Genomic DNA, 19218 nt, shown 5'->3' on the forward strand with positions numbered 1-19218 from the left:
ATATATATATATATATATATATATATATATATATATATATATATATATATATCTGTGTGTATATATGTATATATATGTATATATGCATACATATAAGTATATATACATATATGTATACATATACATATGTATACGTATGTTTGGGCAGTGTTGGCCTAGTGGTTAGAGCAGCGTGCTTGCACTCAGAGAAGGATGCAAGTATATATTTATATTTTTATATATATATATATATATATATATATATATATATATATATATATATATATATATATATGTTTGGGTAGTTTTCCGTGCCATCCTTTAACAAGTTCCTCAAATAAGCTGTCGGAAATGAAGCCATTAAAGTAAAAATCCAAATTGATCTGGGCTGGGCCCCCGGTGATTCCAGCCTCTAACACCGCCTCTGTAAGCGGCGTTGATAAAAGTTGCTGGCTCCACCCCCGGCCCGAGCAACGTGCACGTACGCCTTCTGTTTGGGTATAATCTGACAGGCCCCGCCCCCTCCGGCAGCACCTCCGGTTGACGGTCTGGCTGCCTGTGAGAGAGCTGGCGAATGTTTGGAATTGTTGTGATGGGAGGCCGCAGCCATCTTGGATGAGCGCCGCTCCGCACCGAGCACCAACGGTCGAAGATAAACGGCGGAGGAGCCATTCGAGTCGAGCTAGCTAGCTAGCGTTAGCCGCTTGCTGCTCGGAGAGATTAACCACAACCTGCGTCGCCTCGCGCTGCGACTATGCTGCGTTTGCGCTGCTTTATGTAGTCCAGTCGACGCCGTGCGCGCACAAGAAATGGGAACGAGTGGTTTCCAACGTTTCGGGGCTGTTATTTAGGAGAGAGGGCGGAGGCGTCGCTGATCCTCGGTGTATATTTTTACATTTCTGGATAGAGGAGTTACTATGAATGGAGGATAAATGTTGCCGAAGGCTGACAGCAGCAGTTTGGTCCTCCTCTTCTCTCTTCTCTTCGTCCTCACGTTAACGGACCCACCACGGACAGGTAAATTAAGTTTTTATTTTATTTATTTTACTGTGTTTCTGGCTGATAAAGCGGGAGGGAGACCGATTTGAAGGTGCAGGTCACGCGCAGCGGCCTGGCGGTCAGACCTGGGACTCTGGTAGTTTTCAACCCGCCTCCCCGCCGCTGCTGGTCAGGGTCCAGGGCCAGCTAGCTGTGTGCGCAGTAGCTATGTTTGGTCCCCCTCAAACTAGGCCACTTGTAACAGCCAATTTACACCAGTGGCGATTAGATATTACGCCACAGCCATGTTTGTTTTTGTTTTTAATAACCAAAGACGCTAACTTGGTCGTTTTATTTCCCGTCAAATCCCGCACCCTTATTTGGGTAACTGGAAAAGCCTTGTTAGCTGTTCCCAGGGTTTTTTTCCCCCCTCCTTCTCCTCGGATGTGATTTTTATCAAATGCTCGCCAGAGATTTCTCCTCCCGGATCGCCAAACCTGGCTCACGTTCATCTTCACCGCTGAAAACACAACAGAAGATGATGCTGGTTGTTACAGCTGCAGAAACATTCAAAGTGCACCCAATAAAACGTGAAACGATGCACCACTTTACTGGATTACTGCCCTCTTCCCTGTCTAGACATGTGTCTCTCTTTCTCTCTTTACCAAGCAAGGAAGTAGTTGAATGTTGTTGTTTTTTTTCCCCCTTCTTTCCTCTTCAACCAAAAGCCTGTATTGTTGCTTTGATTGAACGCCTTTCCCAGAGCTTTGTCAGCATCAGCGGAGGACAAATGCATCTTGTGGGTTTCCTCCCAGCTTGGTCCAGTGATCCCGCCAATTGTGCGGATTAGAGAAACTGTTATCGGTTGAGCTCAAGGATAAAAGCATTATTGTTTGCCTCCAACCGAAAGGACCCTGGCCTGACCTCCTACCTAGAGAGCAAGCAGAAAGAAGAAGCAAAACATTATTTTTTTTTCAGTGCGCCTTCTGGCCCTGTTTGAGAGATGACGCGCACGGCCACTTTTAAGTCTGCAATCAAATTAGGCTTTAAAGGGGTCAAAACTGTGAGTCACCGCTCTGCTGGCCTGTTTCTACAGTGTGAAGGTCGTTTTGTTGTTTTTTTTTGTGTGTGTGCACATTTCAGCAAGATGCCCGATTCTTTGAAAACTGGTTGTTTAGGCGATGATATTTTCCACAGGCTGTGTCACACGGTTCATGTTTGACGGCTACTTGTCGAGCACGTTAGGTGTTATGGAGGGGGGGAAAAAACAGAGAGAGAAAATTGTTACGCGTGCATAATTCAAGAGCATGGAGGAATAATTTTTAGGAGGCGCTTCGATTAGAATGGGGTTTAGTCTAGTAAGCGTGCACCCACCACTGGGCATTCATGCTAAAGCTGCTAAGCGACGTCCACGTTTTTTACGTTTATTTCACAATGCAGTGCTGCGAAGAAGAAAAAAAAACAATGGGATTTTTTTTGCTTGATCGTCTAAAAATATTTAATACTGATAAATTTAGTTTTAAAATATATTGATTCATTGGGAAAAAACCAGAGGAGGGGGGGCGAAATGATAAACTTTTTTTTGTTGTTTATTATTTTTGTTTTGGTTGAGTGATTCAAGCAACTCGTGTGTCATGCATAACGCTGCACGAAGTGGTGCAATATAGCGCAAGGCTGTGGCAGCGTTTGGCGTTAAATTGTGGCTGTTCGAGTTTCGACTGGACCACTTCAGCTGATGCCTTAGATTAGAGGCCCAAATAAGACATTGCGACATATCTGAGCGAGGTTTGGACTGAAACTGCTCGGTTTGTACATTTTAATTGCAGACGTGTTGTTGTGTAATGGCTCAGTTCAGTGGCTATGTTTACATGCGCGAAATTTCACGCTCGGATTAAAACGTATTCGGATTAAGTTATCGGCACACGATCAATTAATCCGATCATATTGTGCGTTTATATGCACCTGGCTTTATTCAGAATAGAACCACTCTGACATGCGCAGTTATCAATTTTCCCTAAAAAAAACCCCACAAACACTGCCGTCTTTGCTAAACAACAAAAATAGTAAACAAAGCAGGGTTAAATGAGGTTGTTTGTCTTCCGAGCGCCCAGTAAACAACAATTTTAGCTCTTTTATTTTTTTTCCGAATAGAAAGGTTGTATCGGGGAGCCCCGACCGTTTTTGTTGCAGACGCATATCCGCCACTCAATAACACGGAAATACGTCACGTTTACGTCGGGCGCACATGCGCATTCAGGTCAGTTTTCCATTATTCGGAATAATTTGAGCCCGACAAGTGTTTATATGCAAATTGATCGGATTATCAGACATCATAAACCACCCTCTCATTCGGATTACAATTAAATTCCCATTGATCTTAATCTGATCATCATATTCCGATTGGATTGTTTACATGACGCTTTTATTCCGATTACTTTTGTTCATTTACACATAGCTATTTAGAATAAAAAGTCAATTTGTTTTCAGCTTTTGCAACAACTATATTACTTTGTTAGTTATGGAGGTATGGACATAATTGCAAATCTTGTTCGTTCACTGTAAACATAAACATGTAAATATGAAACTCAATATTTGACTAGCATCCTTGGGAATCAGTTGCAGACGTTTGGTACCTCCAGAGTGTAGATATAAAGATGGCCCTGATTTTTATCTATGTTTGGGGTTTCTCTGTGAGGTTGGTGACGATTTTTTAGGAAGCATTGTGTCCCGCCGTAGGAAGCTGTGAAACATTCCTTATCCTCTTGATATTCCTGGCTCAGCTTAAGGCCTTTTCAGTCGCTTTAAAAAAAAACTTGCACGGCTCAGCAAATGAAACTACTTAAAGAGGAATTGAAAATTAAGACTGGTTTCATACTGTTCTTGTGATTTTCGACTTCCCTGCCCCGGTCTTCTTCGATATAGTTTTATACTCTCGGGTTTCTGTTGTCACTACCGCTGTGTTTGCAGAGACAGCGCAAACGTTTCGCTATGAAATGAGGTAGTGCAGGAGTACAACTCGCTATTTTAAGGTGTTAAGTTCATCAAATCAGAACTGAAACGGGGAAGTCTGGGGGTGAAAAACATCCACAGTTGACATATTGTTGGTGTGTTGAAATAGAGCTTTTATCTGCACAGGGATGTTTCTAAATGTGAGTGCAGAAACTCACTCGCCATTTTTAGCAGCATCGCTGCACGCTGAATTATCAGGAGCGTGAGGCGGGTCATCACCTGTGCAAAGCCACGTCTCTGTCCGTCTCAGTTGGGCCGTGTTCCCCTTTGTTATATAAGAGACTCCCTTTTTTTAGGCCGGTCTGTGCTGCTAACTGTCTGTGCGTCAAAGGATGCACGTCTGCTGCTGAGTGAGAGGAACACCAGTGAGCAAGACGCTGACGCGCCTTTTCAGACGGCAGATTACGGGTTTGGTTTTGCTTCAGCCGCTCCATCTCTCTGAGAGCCGAGCCTCCGGCAAACGGAGGATTTCTGAGGAGAACCGGGTCAAAGTTCTGCGTGTGGTTTTCCTTCAGGTTCAGTTCAGCAAGCCGAGCTGGTTTTACACGGCCAGGTTTCCAGTGTTTGTTTGAATCACGTGGTTCTCTCGCTTGTCTTAACATTCGCAACACCAACTATATTTGAAAAGTTGAAATCAAAATGAAAAGGATGTCCCAAACAGGATCTTTTTTTTTTTTCAATCCTTTGCTTTTTTCAAACCGATCCACAAACCAACTGCAGTCTGACTCTTTGCTCGTTTTTCTTGACAGCTGCAGATACTTTGTCTCAAAGTGAGTTTCTGAAAGACGGCCTCCGATGATCTTTACCAAAACAGGAGAGCTTCTCGGCGTTCTGACGACATGTCGCCTGAAACACAGTGAACTTTTGTCTCTAAAGCTGTTTGTTGTTATCGGGAGCAGGGAGCTTAGCCGCTAGGCTAGTTCCATCATGTCTACTCTCCGTTTTGCGTCATAGCAGATTTCGGCGAATCGTCCTCCTGCATTTCAAACCCGGTGCGCTGAACCTCATAAGGTTGAAGGCGAGCTGTTTCCGCCGCGTCCTGAGCTGATCTCACCACCAGAGATAATATCTGGGCACCGCAGGCAGTGCAGGGCGGTTCACATTTGAGGCTAAAACACCAAATACTGTCTCTCTTTCGCTGTGAATGTCACTGGTCTGGTTGAAAAACACTTTCAGGTTGTCCCACAGGACGGTCTGAACAGCCTAAATGCAGATTTGCAAGCTGTGCACATGAAAATAAGCTGACTTCTGAAAATTGGCCGTGCGAAGCGCTGGCGTATGACTCACTTCCCGTGTTTAGAGATTCGAGAACAGGGATTGGGAAATTAGGATATGAAGCGTTTAAAAATAAGCCAAACTGATATTTGGGCTTGGATATTATTATTATAGAATAGACTAATGAGCTCTTTCAATGTTTTTTTTTTTTCTCCTTGATGCTTTAGAGCTTTGCAAACCTGACATTATTGTTGAATATCCCAATGTTGACGTTTGCCGTAATCAACCCATTATTTTCGGTACTCTTGTTTTTTTTTTCTTTCATCATACTGAATCTTTGTGTCAGCTCAAACATCTTGACCACTATCATCTTCATTAGGTGTCGGCATCAAAGGCAGCGAGTCCATTCAGTGTTAACGCATCAGGCTTTAAATAGAAGTCCCTACCAGATACCAGATATTGTGTCCAAGTAGTAACTTAACTTATATTACTGATTCAGTTGATTGTGGCATCATGAAGTTATTTAAACAAACTCGCACTCCACCTAAAATCTTGACATCCGATTGGGGTTTTAGAGAAGAAATGATCAGTATTTTAAAGCGTGACTTAAACCTCTTTACTTGATTTCATTCTCATAAGTCAGCAGACCTTTAGCGTTGACGCAGTCCCCTCTATCGTCCCTGAAAGATGACATTAATGTGCATTATTTAATGGCTTTATATAACCAACTTTTTGGTTATATTTCTACTGTCAGATGTAATGTGTTCGAGGCAAACTTCATCTTGTATTTTACAATAAATAAAATAGAGATTGTTTGCATTACGTCTTTGCAAAAAAAATTTAGCATTTATGTCTGCTAGCTAAACGATAAACACACTTAATTGCAGCCAGCCTCGCCAAACATGTTCTTTAGATTATTTATTATTACTTTAGTTATTTTTCTCTAAAAGCCCCTCAATCATAACCCCTAACGTTGTTGTTCATCCAACACCGTGCGTCTCTTTCGGTCAAATGTGTCAATTTCCTGATTACTGGCTTCTGTAATGATGATTGGGAATCATCAATAGTCGTCTTCTCTGTAATTAAAACCCGATAGAGAGACAAACAGCTAGAGGCTACACGGTAATTTCGTCGTACTCCGTTCCCGTTTCCAGAAAATCCCGATTAGGCCTCGGCACATTCATCGAGCGCCGTAAAAAGGAAGCGGCTCATATTGAGAGCGTGGAAACGATAATCAAAGCTGGCCAGTGATATCTGCTAATCCTGAACTGCTGGGATCTGAGCTCTGAGTTCTGTCCCTGTGCAGTTGTCAGCGGCACGGTTATCAGAAATGCACCAAATCCAGTGAATAATGATGCGTTCAGTCAGCCTTGACTCGCACGCATCAGAGACAGCAGCTATGCCTCGATGTTGTGCTGCTGGAACAACAACGTGTAGCCTGAGCTTAAAGAGCCGGCTCAATTAATAAAACAATTATATAGCAGCGCATGTTCTGGTATTCATCTCGCTGATAACGCTTCAACTTTCTTTACCCTTGCAAAAAAAAAAAAACCCTCAGGCATGCATTTTTTAATAGTGCTCGGTGATATATTTTTTAAATCCGTGGCTTTTATTGTTACCCATCCTTGTGGATCATAATTCATTCAGTCCCTGGAAACTGACACAAGCCTACAGTACATAGAAAACCTCTCAATCCACTTAGTATCACTGAAACTGGACTGCTGAGTGTTCTTAAATGGCTTTTGATACAAAGCTTCCGAGCACAAATGTATTATTATTTTTTTTTTTTTTTTAGAGTTTTTAGTTCGTTTAGGGCTTACCTTCGGCTTCCACGCAGCTTGGTTGTTGGACCTACCTGCTGTTTAGACGTCCCTGATTGAAATGTTGATCGACATTCAGCCGCTACACGCTTAGTTTTACTGGATGTTACAGAATTTATAGTCGGCCTCATACGCCATTAAACGTTACTTTATAAAGTAGGGTCAATTATGGTTTTTCAAAGCTTAGTAAATGGCGTTTTGTTTAAAAACTAATTGCATCTTGCGGTAATTTTGACTATGGTCAGTTGAATTGCAGGTAAAATTGAAGCAGTCTGACGAGCCAGATAGTCACATCATTGTTCCTGTTTATTGCAGGTCCACGGCTAGCTGTGGCAAGATTATTGTCAGGTAAGAAAGCTTTTTATTTATTTATTTTAAAGTGTAGTTCTTTTTTTTTTTTTTCTTAGAATACGCCAGCAGTCCCAAAACCTTGTTTCACGTAAAGCTGATTTATTGTCAGAATAATTTCTAACAGGGACATTTTTCAAAAGTTTTATTTATTTATTTAATTATTTTTAAAAGTTACTTTAATTTCTAAAAAATAAATTTCTTATTTTTCATAATTTAATTATATAAAACACAAAACAAATAAGCCTCATTAATGATCCCAAGGCGATGGTTCTATGCCTTTTCTCTTTATCAAATGCCATCAACGTTAGATGTTAAGGCCGGGTCAGGATTTTTTATTTTTTTTTCGAATTATTCCGTCGTTTTTCTACATTTTTTTTTTCTTTTCAGACCTAAACCAAAGTTGATGGAAAGCTTGTAAAAGCCAACAGGCCTGCTGTTGTTTTCTCTTTGGGTGACCTGATCTTGTGCAGTGTGATAAATGACTCTGTGAAACAGATTGGCTCATCAGGCCGTTTGAAACAAAACAGCTCCTTCTTAGGAAAAAATGTGCAGACAAGATCAGATATGTCTGCAGATTTGTCTTTTTTATTATCACTCCCTTGGGAATTCTACATTTCTCAAAGAACATGAAAAGCGGAGCAGAAAAGCGAAGTTTCTGATACGGTTTGCCGCACAGCAGACGCCTGTTTTTGTTACAAGAACAACAATCGCAGCCGTTCCATCCACCATCAGCGTCATCTATGGTTCTAAATGCCCGTCTCAATCCCTTTAAAGCCCCTCATGCATATTTCATGTCTTCCTTGGTATTTCCTTTCCTTCGTTTGTTTGTTTGTTCGATAAAGGTGTCCACGTGGCACATGTTTGACCACACAAAACCGCCTTGTCGTGTTTCAGAGCCGCGCTGCAACCCCGGGCAGTTCGCCTGCCGCAGCGGGACGATAAAGTGCATCCCCATGTCCTGGCAGTGTGACGGCTGGACAGCATGCGAGGACAAAAGCGACGAGACGGACTGTCCCCGTAAGTACAACTCGCATCCACAACCGTTCCAACGACCGGGGCTTTGATTGGCTTCTCAGTAGCCCTGCGGCGCACAGAGTGTTTCACGCATGAAGGATCGAATCCCAGGGAAGCAGCTTTTAAAAAAACAAACAAACGCGGCTGCACCTACAGGGCCTCGGGGACGTCGAGAAATTGCATCAATCTGGATTAAGTTGTGCATCTTGACTACATTAGGACAGATTTGCCGGGGTTTTTTTAATGCTAGAGTAATGGTTTACATTTGTAGTGGGTGATTAGTACCAATGAACGCATTGATCTCACCAGTAAATATGAATAATGAGCAAATCAGGAGTAACAGCGTCTAAACGTTGGAGAATCCAGAGTTAAATTATTCACGTCTGTTTGTTGTTTACCATTGGGCTGATCCCCTCAACAGTGTATAGATGTTATAGAGCTAAGCCCTTTGACCAAAATCCTATTGTTTTTACCCTAAATCCCGAAGACTTATCCCCGGATCCCTGATCGCATAATGGGAATTATTGAAAGGATTGAGTACAGCATGTGACCTCCATAAAGGAGTAGCTGTTCAAGCTTCAAGCTCACAGTTAATGCTGTTGGAGTACGGCTGATTAAGGCATCACACTGGCCCCTTTTTTTTTTTTTATTCTTCAATAAGCTCACATGTATTGAACAGGCACCAGGACTGGCTGAAAAAGATAAAACTGTCGTTTTTTTTTCTAAGTACTGGGATAGAAAGAAATCTGAGGATTTTTCTTGTTTTCTGAACATGTTTCAACCGGGAATTAAATGTTTTGAGCCCTTTAGAGTTGTGACGTCCCGGGTAATTAAGACTCTATGCCGATAATTTGGTATTTATCCACCTACTATTAATAAAGGGTTGCAACACCAAGCTACATTTCTGAATTTATTTGGGTTAACTGAAAAGCAGAAAATACTTCAATGAGGAAGAATCACCCTTTGAGGATTTATCAACCTTCTGTTAGTCTTGTAGCGTTGCTGATTTGCTACAGAAGGTGTTGTCAGAAACTGTATGTTAAGATAAATATCCATAACATAACTGTGTGGCTCCAAATCTGACTACAACGACTCACCAAGACCCGGAATTTTGCACGAATCTTGGCTGATTTGAACTATTGTTCTCTAAACGCATCAAAAACCTTCTGAAAGGTCAGATCACCCCTACCTGCTTTATGCACAAATATATATATTACCTCGTCACTCGGTGGAATAACAACTCTCCTGACGTTCCCTTAAAGCCATAGTTAGTAATCCTGTTCAGAAACACTTTTTGTTAAACTGGGTAAAATGGTCCTTCCATCCTGAAAGTAGTTAATACATTATGTATTCAGGAAAAGGAGGTAAAAAATCGTTCTCTGTGGGAGCTGCAGGCCTGTAAAATCTCTAACCAATCTCTGCCTTTCGGTCCCAAGGGCAAAGATTGGTTAGTTTTTTTTCCTGCTCTCACCTACAGACGTCATACACTCACCCCCCCCTCTGTCCTTCAGGTTCTGGGGGAATCGTCTTATCTACTGGTTGTCCCACATGCTAATCAATCTGACGCGCTCACGTAATGCCAGTGTCCGTGCTCTTTCTTTCTGAGTTTCCGCTTGCTGGCTGCGTATGCGCACTTCTAGTGTTTATGTATCCGGTTAGCTTAGCGGCTAGTTTAGCTTAGCGGTTAGCGGTTCATTGTAGTTCTTCTGCTCACATCGTAGACTTTGAACATGAAAGCGAACCGCATTCATGTTTATGAGAAGAAGAGGAAGGACTGAGTAGGAAGAAATAAGACCAGAATGGATTTGGGTGACTCTTTTTTTTTTTATGCGATCCCCTGGAAGAGTGAGGTAGGACCACTGAGCTATATTATACACTGGAGTGCTAATAGCCGCCTGTTAGAACGAGTCGCTTTGAAGCCACCAGCCGCCATATTGGTACTCCCTATTTCCCCCAGTAACTAGGGAATATGTGCGCTACAGCATCGAATAACGAGGATTGTTTCATGTTCAGGGGGGGCTTAAAACTTTTAAAATGTCAAATGCCATATACTTTTATGTTATGTTCTAAAACTATCAAGTACTGAGAAAGTCATGTGCTGAAATATTTTGCATTTTATTCATTTAAGTATATATATTTAACATTTATAAATATATAAATAACAATATACAAAAACATATATTTACATATGTGTATACATATATACATATACACATACTTATATATATTATATATATATATATATATATAGATATATATATATATATATATATATTTAATATATATATATATATATTTAATATATATATATATTAATATGAATAACATGTAAAATATTTCATCACCTAATTTCCTAGTTGTTGATGGTGTTAGTACATCCACTGACTGTAGAATTACCTGTGAAACGTTTTCACACAGCCAGAAAACTGCTTGTTGCTGCAACCAAATCCTATGGGATTCTGTGAGAGTAGGGAGGAGCAAGCTGACCAGTGACTTCAGTTTTTCTGCAAAATCAGCACTCCAGTGTATAATATAGCTCAGTGGGTAGGACGGTCTCACGTGTGCGCAGTTATTCAAAAAGGAACGGGGAAACTTCCAGAAAAATCACCGGCCCTATCTTTAAATAACAAAATGTAGACATTAACGTAGGCCTGGGTGATAAACCAAAAATTTACAGACACCAAAATTGTCAACAATAGCTAACTTCATTTTGCCCATGTTGGTATTTTAGGTATTAAAAAAAAAGAAAAGTTGTTTCTATTATCGGGTGGCTATATTACATGTACAGTCTGTAGTCACGTGACTCCATCCAGTCTGAAACAAGCAAAACAGACGGCGAGGTTCCGTGTTATCGTTCATTTATCGTTATCGCGGTGAATTTAGGCCATTTCACGCAGCCGTACAGTAACATATGTGAGATTCATCACATTTGGAATCTAGTTAATGTAGTTCATCATGAAAAACAACCCAACACCATTTCCGCCTCTGCGCGCACCTTTAATCTTGACACAATGCAGTCAGACGGTGCCATTCTCTTGGCAGCTGCTAAACCCAGACCTGTGCATTGGCTAACCGGCTAGTGAGGCACGATTCATCACTCCAGAGGACATGCCTCTACAGCTGTAGAGTTCAGCGCCACCATTGCTTGGCACCACCTCACCCGAAGCTTTGCGTTGCGCGTGGCGACGTCAGGCTTGGACGCAGCTGCTGTGCCATAGGAACCCGTTCCGTGAAGCTAATCTAAAAAGGCCACGCGAAGTAGCTGCTGGCTCTGCAGAAAGTTGGTGACCTTTGATTGGATTGCCCAGCATGGATCTTAATGCCTGATCTGACCAGGATACCAACCTCTGCTGGAGTGAAGTTGCTGCGCCACACAAAGTGGGAAGAAACTGACTTTGTCTATCACAGGAAGCCGCGTCGACACAAACTGGCTTCGTTCTTGTCAAACGGCCCCTTCAAGTTGCTCTGATCTTGTCTTTGCAGCTCCTGGGAGTACCTCTCTGTGATTATTCAAGTGATCTTTAGCACACTGAGAAGTAATCAATCTGGCTCTAAAAAGAGATCATTTAGCATTTTTTTGTTATTTTTTACAAGCAACGTATGTTTTGATTTCAGTTTGTCTGGCCTCGTCGCAGCAGGAGAGCTTGTTGTGTGTAGACAATGCCAGGGTTCTTCCGTCTGTCCAGATCTTAATCCCATTAAACCCCTAATCATACTTAGCAGAGGCTAAAATCTGCAAAGCTTTCCAGCTGCTTTTCCTGGCCCCAGATCTGGATCCTTCTGCTTGATCTTTAGACGCACAGATGATTGCTTGGGGACGTTTTTAAACATTAATTTCTCAGTTGCAGAGATCGTTGCGTGTGTAGAGCCAATGCAGTTGACCCGTACCTGAAATGTCTTTGCAGTTTTAAAGGAGGAGAGGTTCCGTTTTGAGAATGGATACGACCAGGTAGAAGACGTTATGGGCGTGGCTCAGCCTATGCGCTTCAACAGTAAGCAACCTCGCCTTGCTTCCAGTGTTTGGAGCCTTTTTTTAGTAGCTTTATCCTCCGCGGCCGTTAAACTATCCCCCCCCCCCTGCTTACAGAGAAATGTCCCAGCGGCTGGCATCACTACGAGAAGACGGCCAGCTGCTACAAAGTCTACCTGAAGAACGAGAACTACTGGCAGGCTGTGGATACGTGCCAGAAGGTCAACGGCTCTTTGGCCACGTTTGTGACCAACGAGGAGCTCCAGTTCATACTGAAGATAGAGGTGGATTTTGATGAAAATGTGTGTGAGCTTAGAGACCAATGCCGGTGAGTTACTCTCCTGTTCTTTTTCTTTTTTTTGACCTGGCCTTGCAGTATTTTCCTGTTTACCTCAAGCATTTACCTGCAGATGATGCTCTAAATTTTCTGACCGGTCCAGTTTTCTTGCATGATGCCCACTTATGTCATGGCTCATAGAGTGATAGCCTGCCATCTAGTGGTGAATGTGGGTCAGTTCATGAATCCAGAGATGAAGCCTTAGACCTGTGGCTCTTTACACTTTCAGCTTTGGCTCTTAAAAACTTAGACCAAAAATACAGGGGTAAAAAAAATTGGTCAATGTTTCTAAATGTAAAGGTAATTTAAAATTGCTAGCTTTAGGATGCATTAAGTTGTGCAATATATGCACAGCATTTTCAGAAAGAAACTAAATTAAGTATCTTTTCATCAATAGTTTGCAAACTACTTGCTTTTTCATCATTTTGATGCCATTGTCTGTAAAAATCAAATGTCCCGCTGAAGAAAATGCATTCAACCTAAACATAAAAATACTGTTGGTTAAGTAATAAAAAGTGTTGATCTTTAATTTAAAAAAATGTAAACACATTTCCTATAGTATACTATTAAAAACAAGCTCTTGTTTCAAAGAGATGTGTAACTTTTGTGGCTCTAAACAAAATTGCTTGGCTGGACCGAGGGCAAAAATGGCTCTGCGGGTTGTAAAGGTTGCCTTAGACCCTACATGTGTTCATTTCTTCTTTTCAGGTTTTGGGTTGGCTATCAGTATGTGATCACCAATCGAAGTCACACCCTGGAGGGCCGTTGGGAAGTAGCGTACAAAGGTGATTTAAAAAAACAAACAAAAAAAAAAACAAGATACGAGCCTTATCGTCCCTGCTCAGCAATCTGAGCCGGGTATCAAGCATGTTTTTGGGCGTTTTTGTTTCCAAACAGGCTCCATGCAGGTGTTTTTGCCGCCTGAAGGGCTGAAAAAGTTTGGGGAGACCTCTCCATCTCAGGACAACGTCTTCTGCGCCCAGCTGCAACGCTTTCAGATCAAGAGCATGAATGAACGAGGCCTGCACAGCTGGCACGCCGAGAACTGCTACAAGAAGTTCCCCTTCCTGTGCAAGAGGAGTATGTGCTCACTTTGTTTTTTTTTCCCCCCACGGATATTTCTATAATTGGCTGTTTTATTGATATTTCCGTCTTTTTTTTTTTAACTCCACAGGGCAAACGTGCGTGGACATAAAAGACAACGTAGTAAATGAGGGCTACTACTTCACCCCGAAGGGAGACGACCCGTGTCTGAGCTGCACGTGTCACGACGGCGAGCCGGAGATGTGCGTGGCGGCCCTGTGCGAGCGGCCGCAGGGCTGCAATCACTTTCGAAAGGATCCTAAAGAGTGCTGCAAGTTCACCTGCCTGGATCCCGGTACTGGCAGCTATCTTCTGGTTTTTACACAGGGTTCCCACGGGTCCTTGAAATCCTTGAAAGTTTGTGAATCTGAAAAAATTAATTCAAGGCCCTTGAAAGTTCTTGAAAACAGCCAAAAAAACACCTTGTCCTTGAAAGTCCTTGAATTTTTTTGTGGGGTTGAAAGTTCACACGGATGACAACTCGTGTCATTATTTTACTACCACATGATCTTTTAAAATTATGTTGATTTAATTTGACTTTTAATTTGCAAAAGTACGTTCACTCTTCTTCGTTAGTTGGTAGGCTACGGTTTAGGCCTACGTGCGTCCAATAGGTTACATTCACACAGTGTTGCCAACTCAGCGACTTTGTCGCTATATTTAGCGACTTTTCAGAGTCAAAGTCAAAAACTAGCTTAATGAAAGATGAAAGTAAGTGAAACAAATTGATATAATTCTGAACATCTCAATGCTGCACTTTTTTCTATAAAATTCCATAAAAGGGTAGGCTAATGTACATCTTATATGTAATGTAGTACGGCATAGCCATGTACTGTGGATAAAAATGTAGGCTATGAATATGATCAATATCAATGTAGGCTATAAATTAAATCCACTTTCGTGCATTGCTTCTGACCCAACAACTTCTATGCCGTTTAGTCTTTTATTGAATTTGCATTGTATTAAAATATGATAACCTATTCAGCGGTCACGGTAGGTAAATGCCGCCACGTGTGGTCCTTGAATTTGAGGAAATTTGTCCTGGAAAGTCCTTGAAAGGTCCTTGAATTTGATGTTCATCAAGGTGTGGGAACCCTGGTTACATATCACTGCAGAAAATCAAGAGTTCTGCACAAACTGTTTCTCAAATAGCTGTTAACTAGTGAGGCGGTGCTTTGGTAAATTATGTGCTTTAATGCTCCGATCTTATTTCCCCGATTTTTCTTTCCCCTCAGATGGAAGCAGTTTATTTGATTCGATGGCTAGTGGGATGAGGCTGATCGTCAGCTGCATCTCGTCCTTTCTCATCCTGTCGCTGCTGCTCTTCATGGTGCACAGACTTCGGCAGAGAAGACGCGAACGCATCGAAACACTGATCGGAGGCAACTGTAAGCATCCACTCATTCATCAGATTCATTTACCGGATTTTCGGGACTATAATTCACACTTTTTTTTCATAGTTTGGCCGATCCTGTAACTTATAGTCACATAGAACTCGTATATCAACTTTAAATTATAAATCCTACTGACCAACATGAACCAAGTAGTAAGCATTACCGTCTGTAGCCACAAGAGGGCGCTCTAGGCTAGTGGAAACTATATGCTGCTCCTGTACCACTTAAAAAAATAATTGAAACATTAAATTATACACAACAAAGACTGAACACATGTTTGTATGTTGTTTCGCTGTTTCAGTCTGCATCATGCAGCAGAACGTTGCGTGATGCAGCTCGTAGCGCTCAAGCTAATAGCAGCTAGCGCTAACTTACAGGTCATTTTTTCTGGGTGTTTTACAACTTTGCTGTTGTTTCTCGGTGGTAGTGTGTACGTTTAATGTTTGAAAACAGTGATTTCAGTAGGTTGCTAAACTGCTCATTAATCATTAATTAAGCTCCCAGTGTGAAAGACGCTGGAGTTGGGTAGAATAGCCGTTAAAAGCAATGAAACTACACCAACGTTGTGTTAAATTATTTATTTTTATGTTAAATAGTTATCTAAGGAATACGTGTCTTAAATTTTAATCATTGGTCTTAGTCTTTAATTAACCTGTAGAAAAATGTAGTTGGTGCTATTGGGATCTGAGGCCTCTGTGATGCATTCACTGATCAGCAAACTGTAGGATTTTTAAGCGTCTGAGCGGCGGATCAGACGCAGAATGTTGTGTGGCCAGGTCTCCTCTGTGTGTTTTCACATTTCTCTTTCTCCTGGATTTCATTCTCTCCGTCCGTGTCCGTTTCCTCAGTGCACCACTTCAACCTCGGCAGACGAGTCCCGGGTTTCGACTACGGCCCGGACGCCTTCGGCACCGGCCTCACCCCGCTGCATCTGTCTGATGACGGAGAGGGAGGCGCCTTTCATTTCCAGGAGCCCCCCCCGCCGTACGCCGCCTACAAGTACCCTGACATCCAGCACCCGGATGACCCCCCTCCGCCGTACGAAGCCTCCATCAACCCAGACACCTTCCTCTACGTGGACTTCGGTAGGAAACCTCCGTCCTCTCGCTGCCCGAAGCATCCGCCACATGCGCCGCGAGGCTCTCATCGTCTTTTCTGCTCTTGCCTCCAGGACACGGCGGCGTTCCCGTGGTGCCGAGCCAGATGAGCGCTATGGGGGGCGGGCTGGAGGTGGAGCTACCCGCCTCCCCCGCTCCAGTGCCAGACTCTGTGCCATCTTCTCAGGAGAGGGAGGACTCCATAGACAGCAGCACCCTCCTGGTGGGGCCGGACACGCCCACAGATGGCCACGCCCCCGCCCCGCTGCCCACAGACTGCATGACCTCCCTCAGCACCGTCGTATAGGAGCGCCGGGATGTCCTGGAGCTGCAGACCGTTACTGTCGGCCGCCGGGAGGAGACTCATGGTTTGTACAGACGTACGAGGAGGAGCGGCTACCGGGGTGTTCTTTGTTTGTCTTTTCCTGAGGGAGCAGCTGGGACCGATCCTGTACTCAAAACCACCCCCAATAAGACGACAGGGCTGCACCCTCGTTTTTTTGTGACGCTAAGAAGCAGCTTAGTCGCTGCTGTAAACGCTCCCCTGGGATCAGACTTTCTAAGACTTGTGTGCTTCAGTCCCACAGAGAGAAACGACGAGCCCGACTTCTGTCGCCTGTCCGCTTTTCGTTCGCGTCCCACTTTGACAAAAAAAACGCAGCAACTCTATCGACGTCCGAAGCTACCCGAACATCCACGCCGTCTGCCGCAGCACGACCCCCCCCCCCCCCCCCCCCCCCTTCATTTTTACTATCTGACCTAAGCAGCTGTCTTCCAGATTTATAGCGCCGGTTTGCAGAAGAAGATATTTTCTAGCTCAGAGGTTGAATTTCCCAGATGGTGTTGGTAGTTTGTCATCGTTTGGGTTTTTATCGGGTTTTGCTGCCAAAAAAAAAGCTTTAGAAATCAGAAGACCTGTGGTGACGCCGATTATCAGTGTGGTGTTGTGTTTATGCTTCATTTGTGACGCCGCGGGTTGTCATCTCGGCTGATCTAGTCAGAAACATGTAAGCTGATTTAGATTTTTCATCGACGCTGCGACGAAGTCCTGGTTGTTTTATGGGTAAAGATTAGACATACAAGTTTAAATTTATTTAAAATGTGACTCGGATCGACTGCTCCAATCATGAATTAAGTCACGCCATCATTCAAATTATGTATTCTTTGTTGTTGAACCGTTTCAAAACTCCGTTGTTTGCCGTCTTCACGCTTTTATTTGTGAGGGAAACTCACCGATTGTCACGTATGGGAGCTGCCTCTCCATCCCACACTGTGCCGACCCGGCGTGGGCTGGTGTACGAGTCGCTCCAGTAAAAATACACGCTCCAGTAAAAATACACGCAAGATTATACTACACACAGTTCTGAGATAAAACTGCACCCTATACCTCGATTTAATTGGTTTAAGTGAAAGCATAACCCTGCTGTTGCTCAAATAAACCAACATATCGGTTATCACAGCTGTAATAATGTTTTATATAACATTTATTACGATTTTTATTCTGTGAAATCTTGGCAAAAAACATAGACTGTAAAGAAACTTCATAAAGTGGCATTTTTCACCCAAACAGGCTTATCATTCACGTTTCCTTTTGAGTCTGGACTCTTAAGTGGATAATTTTCCAAATCTGGATGAGCATAGAAAGGATTATTTATCTAAAGGATAATAATCAGGATTTAAGTAGTCTAAATGTTACTCGTCACATCAAAACCTGAGCGGGCGTACAAGGAGACTCGTTAAGATGGCCGTTTAATAGCCTCTTAGAACACCTTGTTGTTGGACTTTAGATGCCAAACAAAGCTCTGATCGCAACTTTTACTCTGGAAATGGATCAAAAGCTTTGATTGAAACAATTATAATAGAAATAAATAAATAAAATTCGATTATTGAGGTTCCCAAAATGCAATATTAATGAAATATTCCTTTCCCGCATGTTTTTTTTTTTTTTTTTTGTTTGTTTGTTTTTTCAGGATCTGTGCTGAAATATCCAGCATGTTGTAAAATCTAAACAGTAGTCAGGAACAGAGCGGAGAATTTGTCGCCACCCTGAGCGTAAAACGCCGCGGAGGAAAACTGAAACTAGCCGGTCGTTTTGGTCGGGCTGTCCAGTCAGGTAGCCCGACACACGCAGCGCGCCAGCTTCAGTTTTAAAACAGAAATATTTCCAAACAGCCATATTTCTCCTCCTTTTTATGATCTGAGGAGACGTTTAAGCAACCTTTCACTCAGTCATGCAGGTGTTTGCAGCTAGAGGTGAGCAACTCCACGCCCCCCCCCCAGAAAGAAAACTCCCTGCCTTTTTTCTGCCGTCTTATCCAAAGGAGCGTAAATCAGAACCCAGCCCACGCCCAGGTTGGACCTCTGTGCCAAACGTCCGAGTCACAAGCTTGACGGAGACGTTATTTCTGCAGAACCTTTCCCCGTTTTGGGCTTCGGCGGGTCTTTTTCTCACTTTGAATGAAATGTATTTAAAGAAAAAACAAAAAAAAACATGTACGTTTGGAGCAATCGGGACGCCAGGCGAGGGCGGTCCTGACAAAAGTTGCAGGTTTTTTTTTTGTTATTGTTTTTTTCAGAGAGGTCCCTCCTCCACCAGCAGCAGCAGCAACGATCCGCCCTCCAAAAAAAAATGTCTGACTGCACATGTCATGTTTGAATGTACTGAATATATAATACATGAATACTTGTGCTCATCTTTAAACTCATTTCGTTGTTTTATTTTCTTTAAATCTTTCGCACCGACAATCCACGATGGATCACCCAGCAAAGCAAAGTGGTGTCTTCATGCGCTGTAGAAAGTGAGCATGTGTGTTTTTTAAAACGGCGCCATCTCGGGCTCTCCTCTTGCTTTATGTACCTTTTTTTTTTTTTTAGGGTGCATGTTTTTTTTTTTTTTTATCTGTTGGCATGCCGAGGGATGCTTTTAGCTCAACCGTGTACAGTAGATTTAAAAGGCTCTTACATATAGCTC

General features: G+C 42.7%; 1 protein-coding gene across 2 annotated transcripts; it reads left to right on the forward strand.

The window, feature by feature from the left end:
* Nucleotides 1-497: 497 nt before the first annotated feature.
* dgcr2 (DiGeorge syndrome critical region gene 2) lies at nucleotides 498-17769 on the forward strand. Of its 2 annotated transcripts, XM_012849375.3 has the most exons (11): nucleotides 498-996; nucleotides 7317-7349; nucleotides 8247-8369; nucleotides 12272-12358; nucleotides 12454-12664; nucleotides 13382-13458; nucleotides 13571-13753; nucleotides 13848-14051; nucleotides 14992-15144; nucleotides 15999-16235; nucleotides 16322-17769. In XM_012849375.3, the coding sequence occupies exons 1-11, from the start codon at nucleotides 912-914 to the stop codon at nucleotides 16552-16554; spliced, it is 1626 nt and encodes a 541-aa protein (XP_012704829.2). In that variant the 5' UTR covers nucleotides 498-911; the 3' UTR covers nucleotides 16555-17769. The 2 variants fall into 2 exon arrangements, with proteins under 2 accessions (XP_012704829.2, XP_012704830.2); XM_012849376.3 differs by lacking the exon at nucleotides 7317-7349.
* The last annotated feature ends 1449 nt before the right edge of the window (nucleotides 17770-19218 follow it).

The sequence above is a fragment of the Fundulus heteroclitus genome, unplaced genomic scaffold (assembly GCF_011125445.2).
Source record: "Fundulus heteroclitus isolate FHET01 unplaced genomic scaffold, MU-UCD_Fhet_4.1 scaffold_217, whole genome shotgun sequence".
NCBI classification, from domain to species: domain Eukaryota; kingdom Metazoa; phylum Chordata; class Actinopteri; order Cyprinodontiformes; family Fundulidae; genus Fundulus; species Fundulus heteroclitus.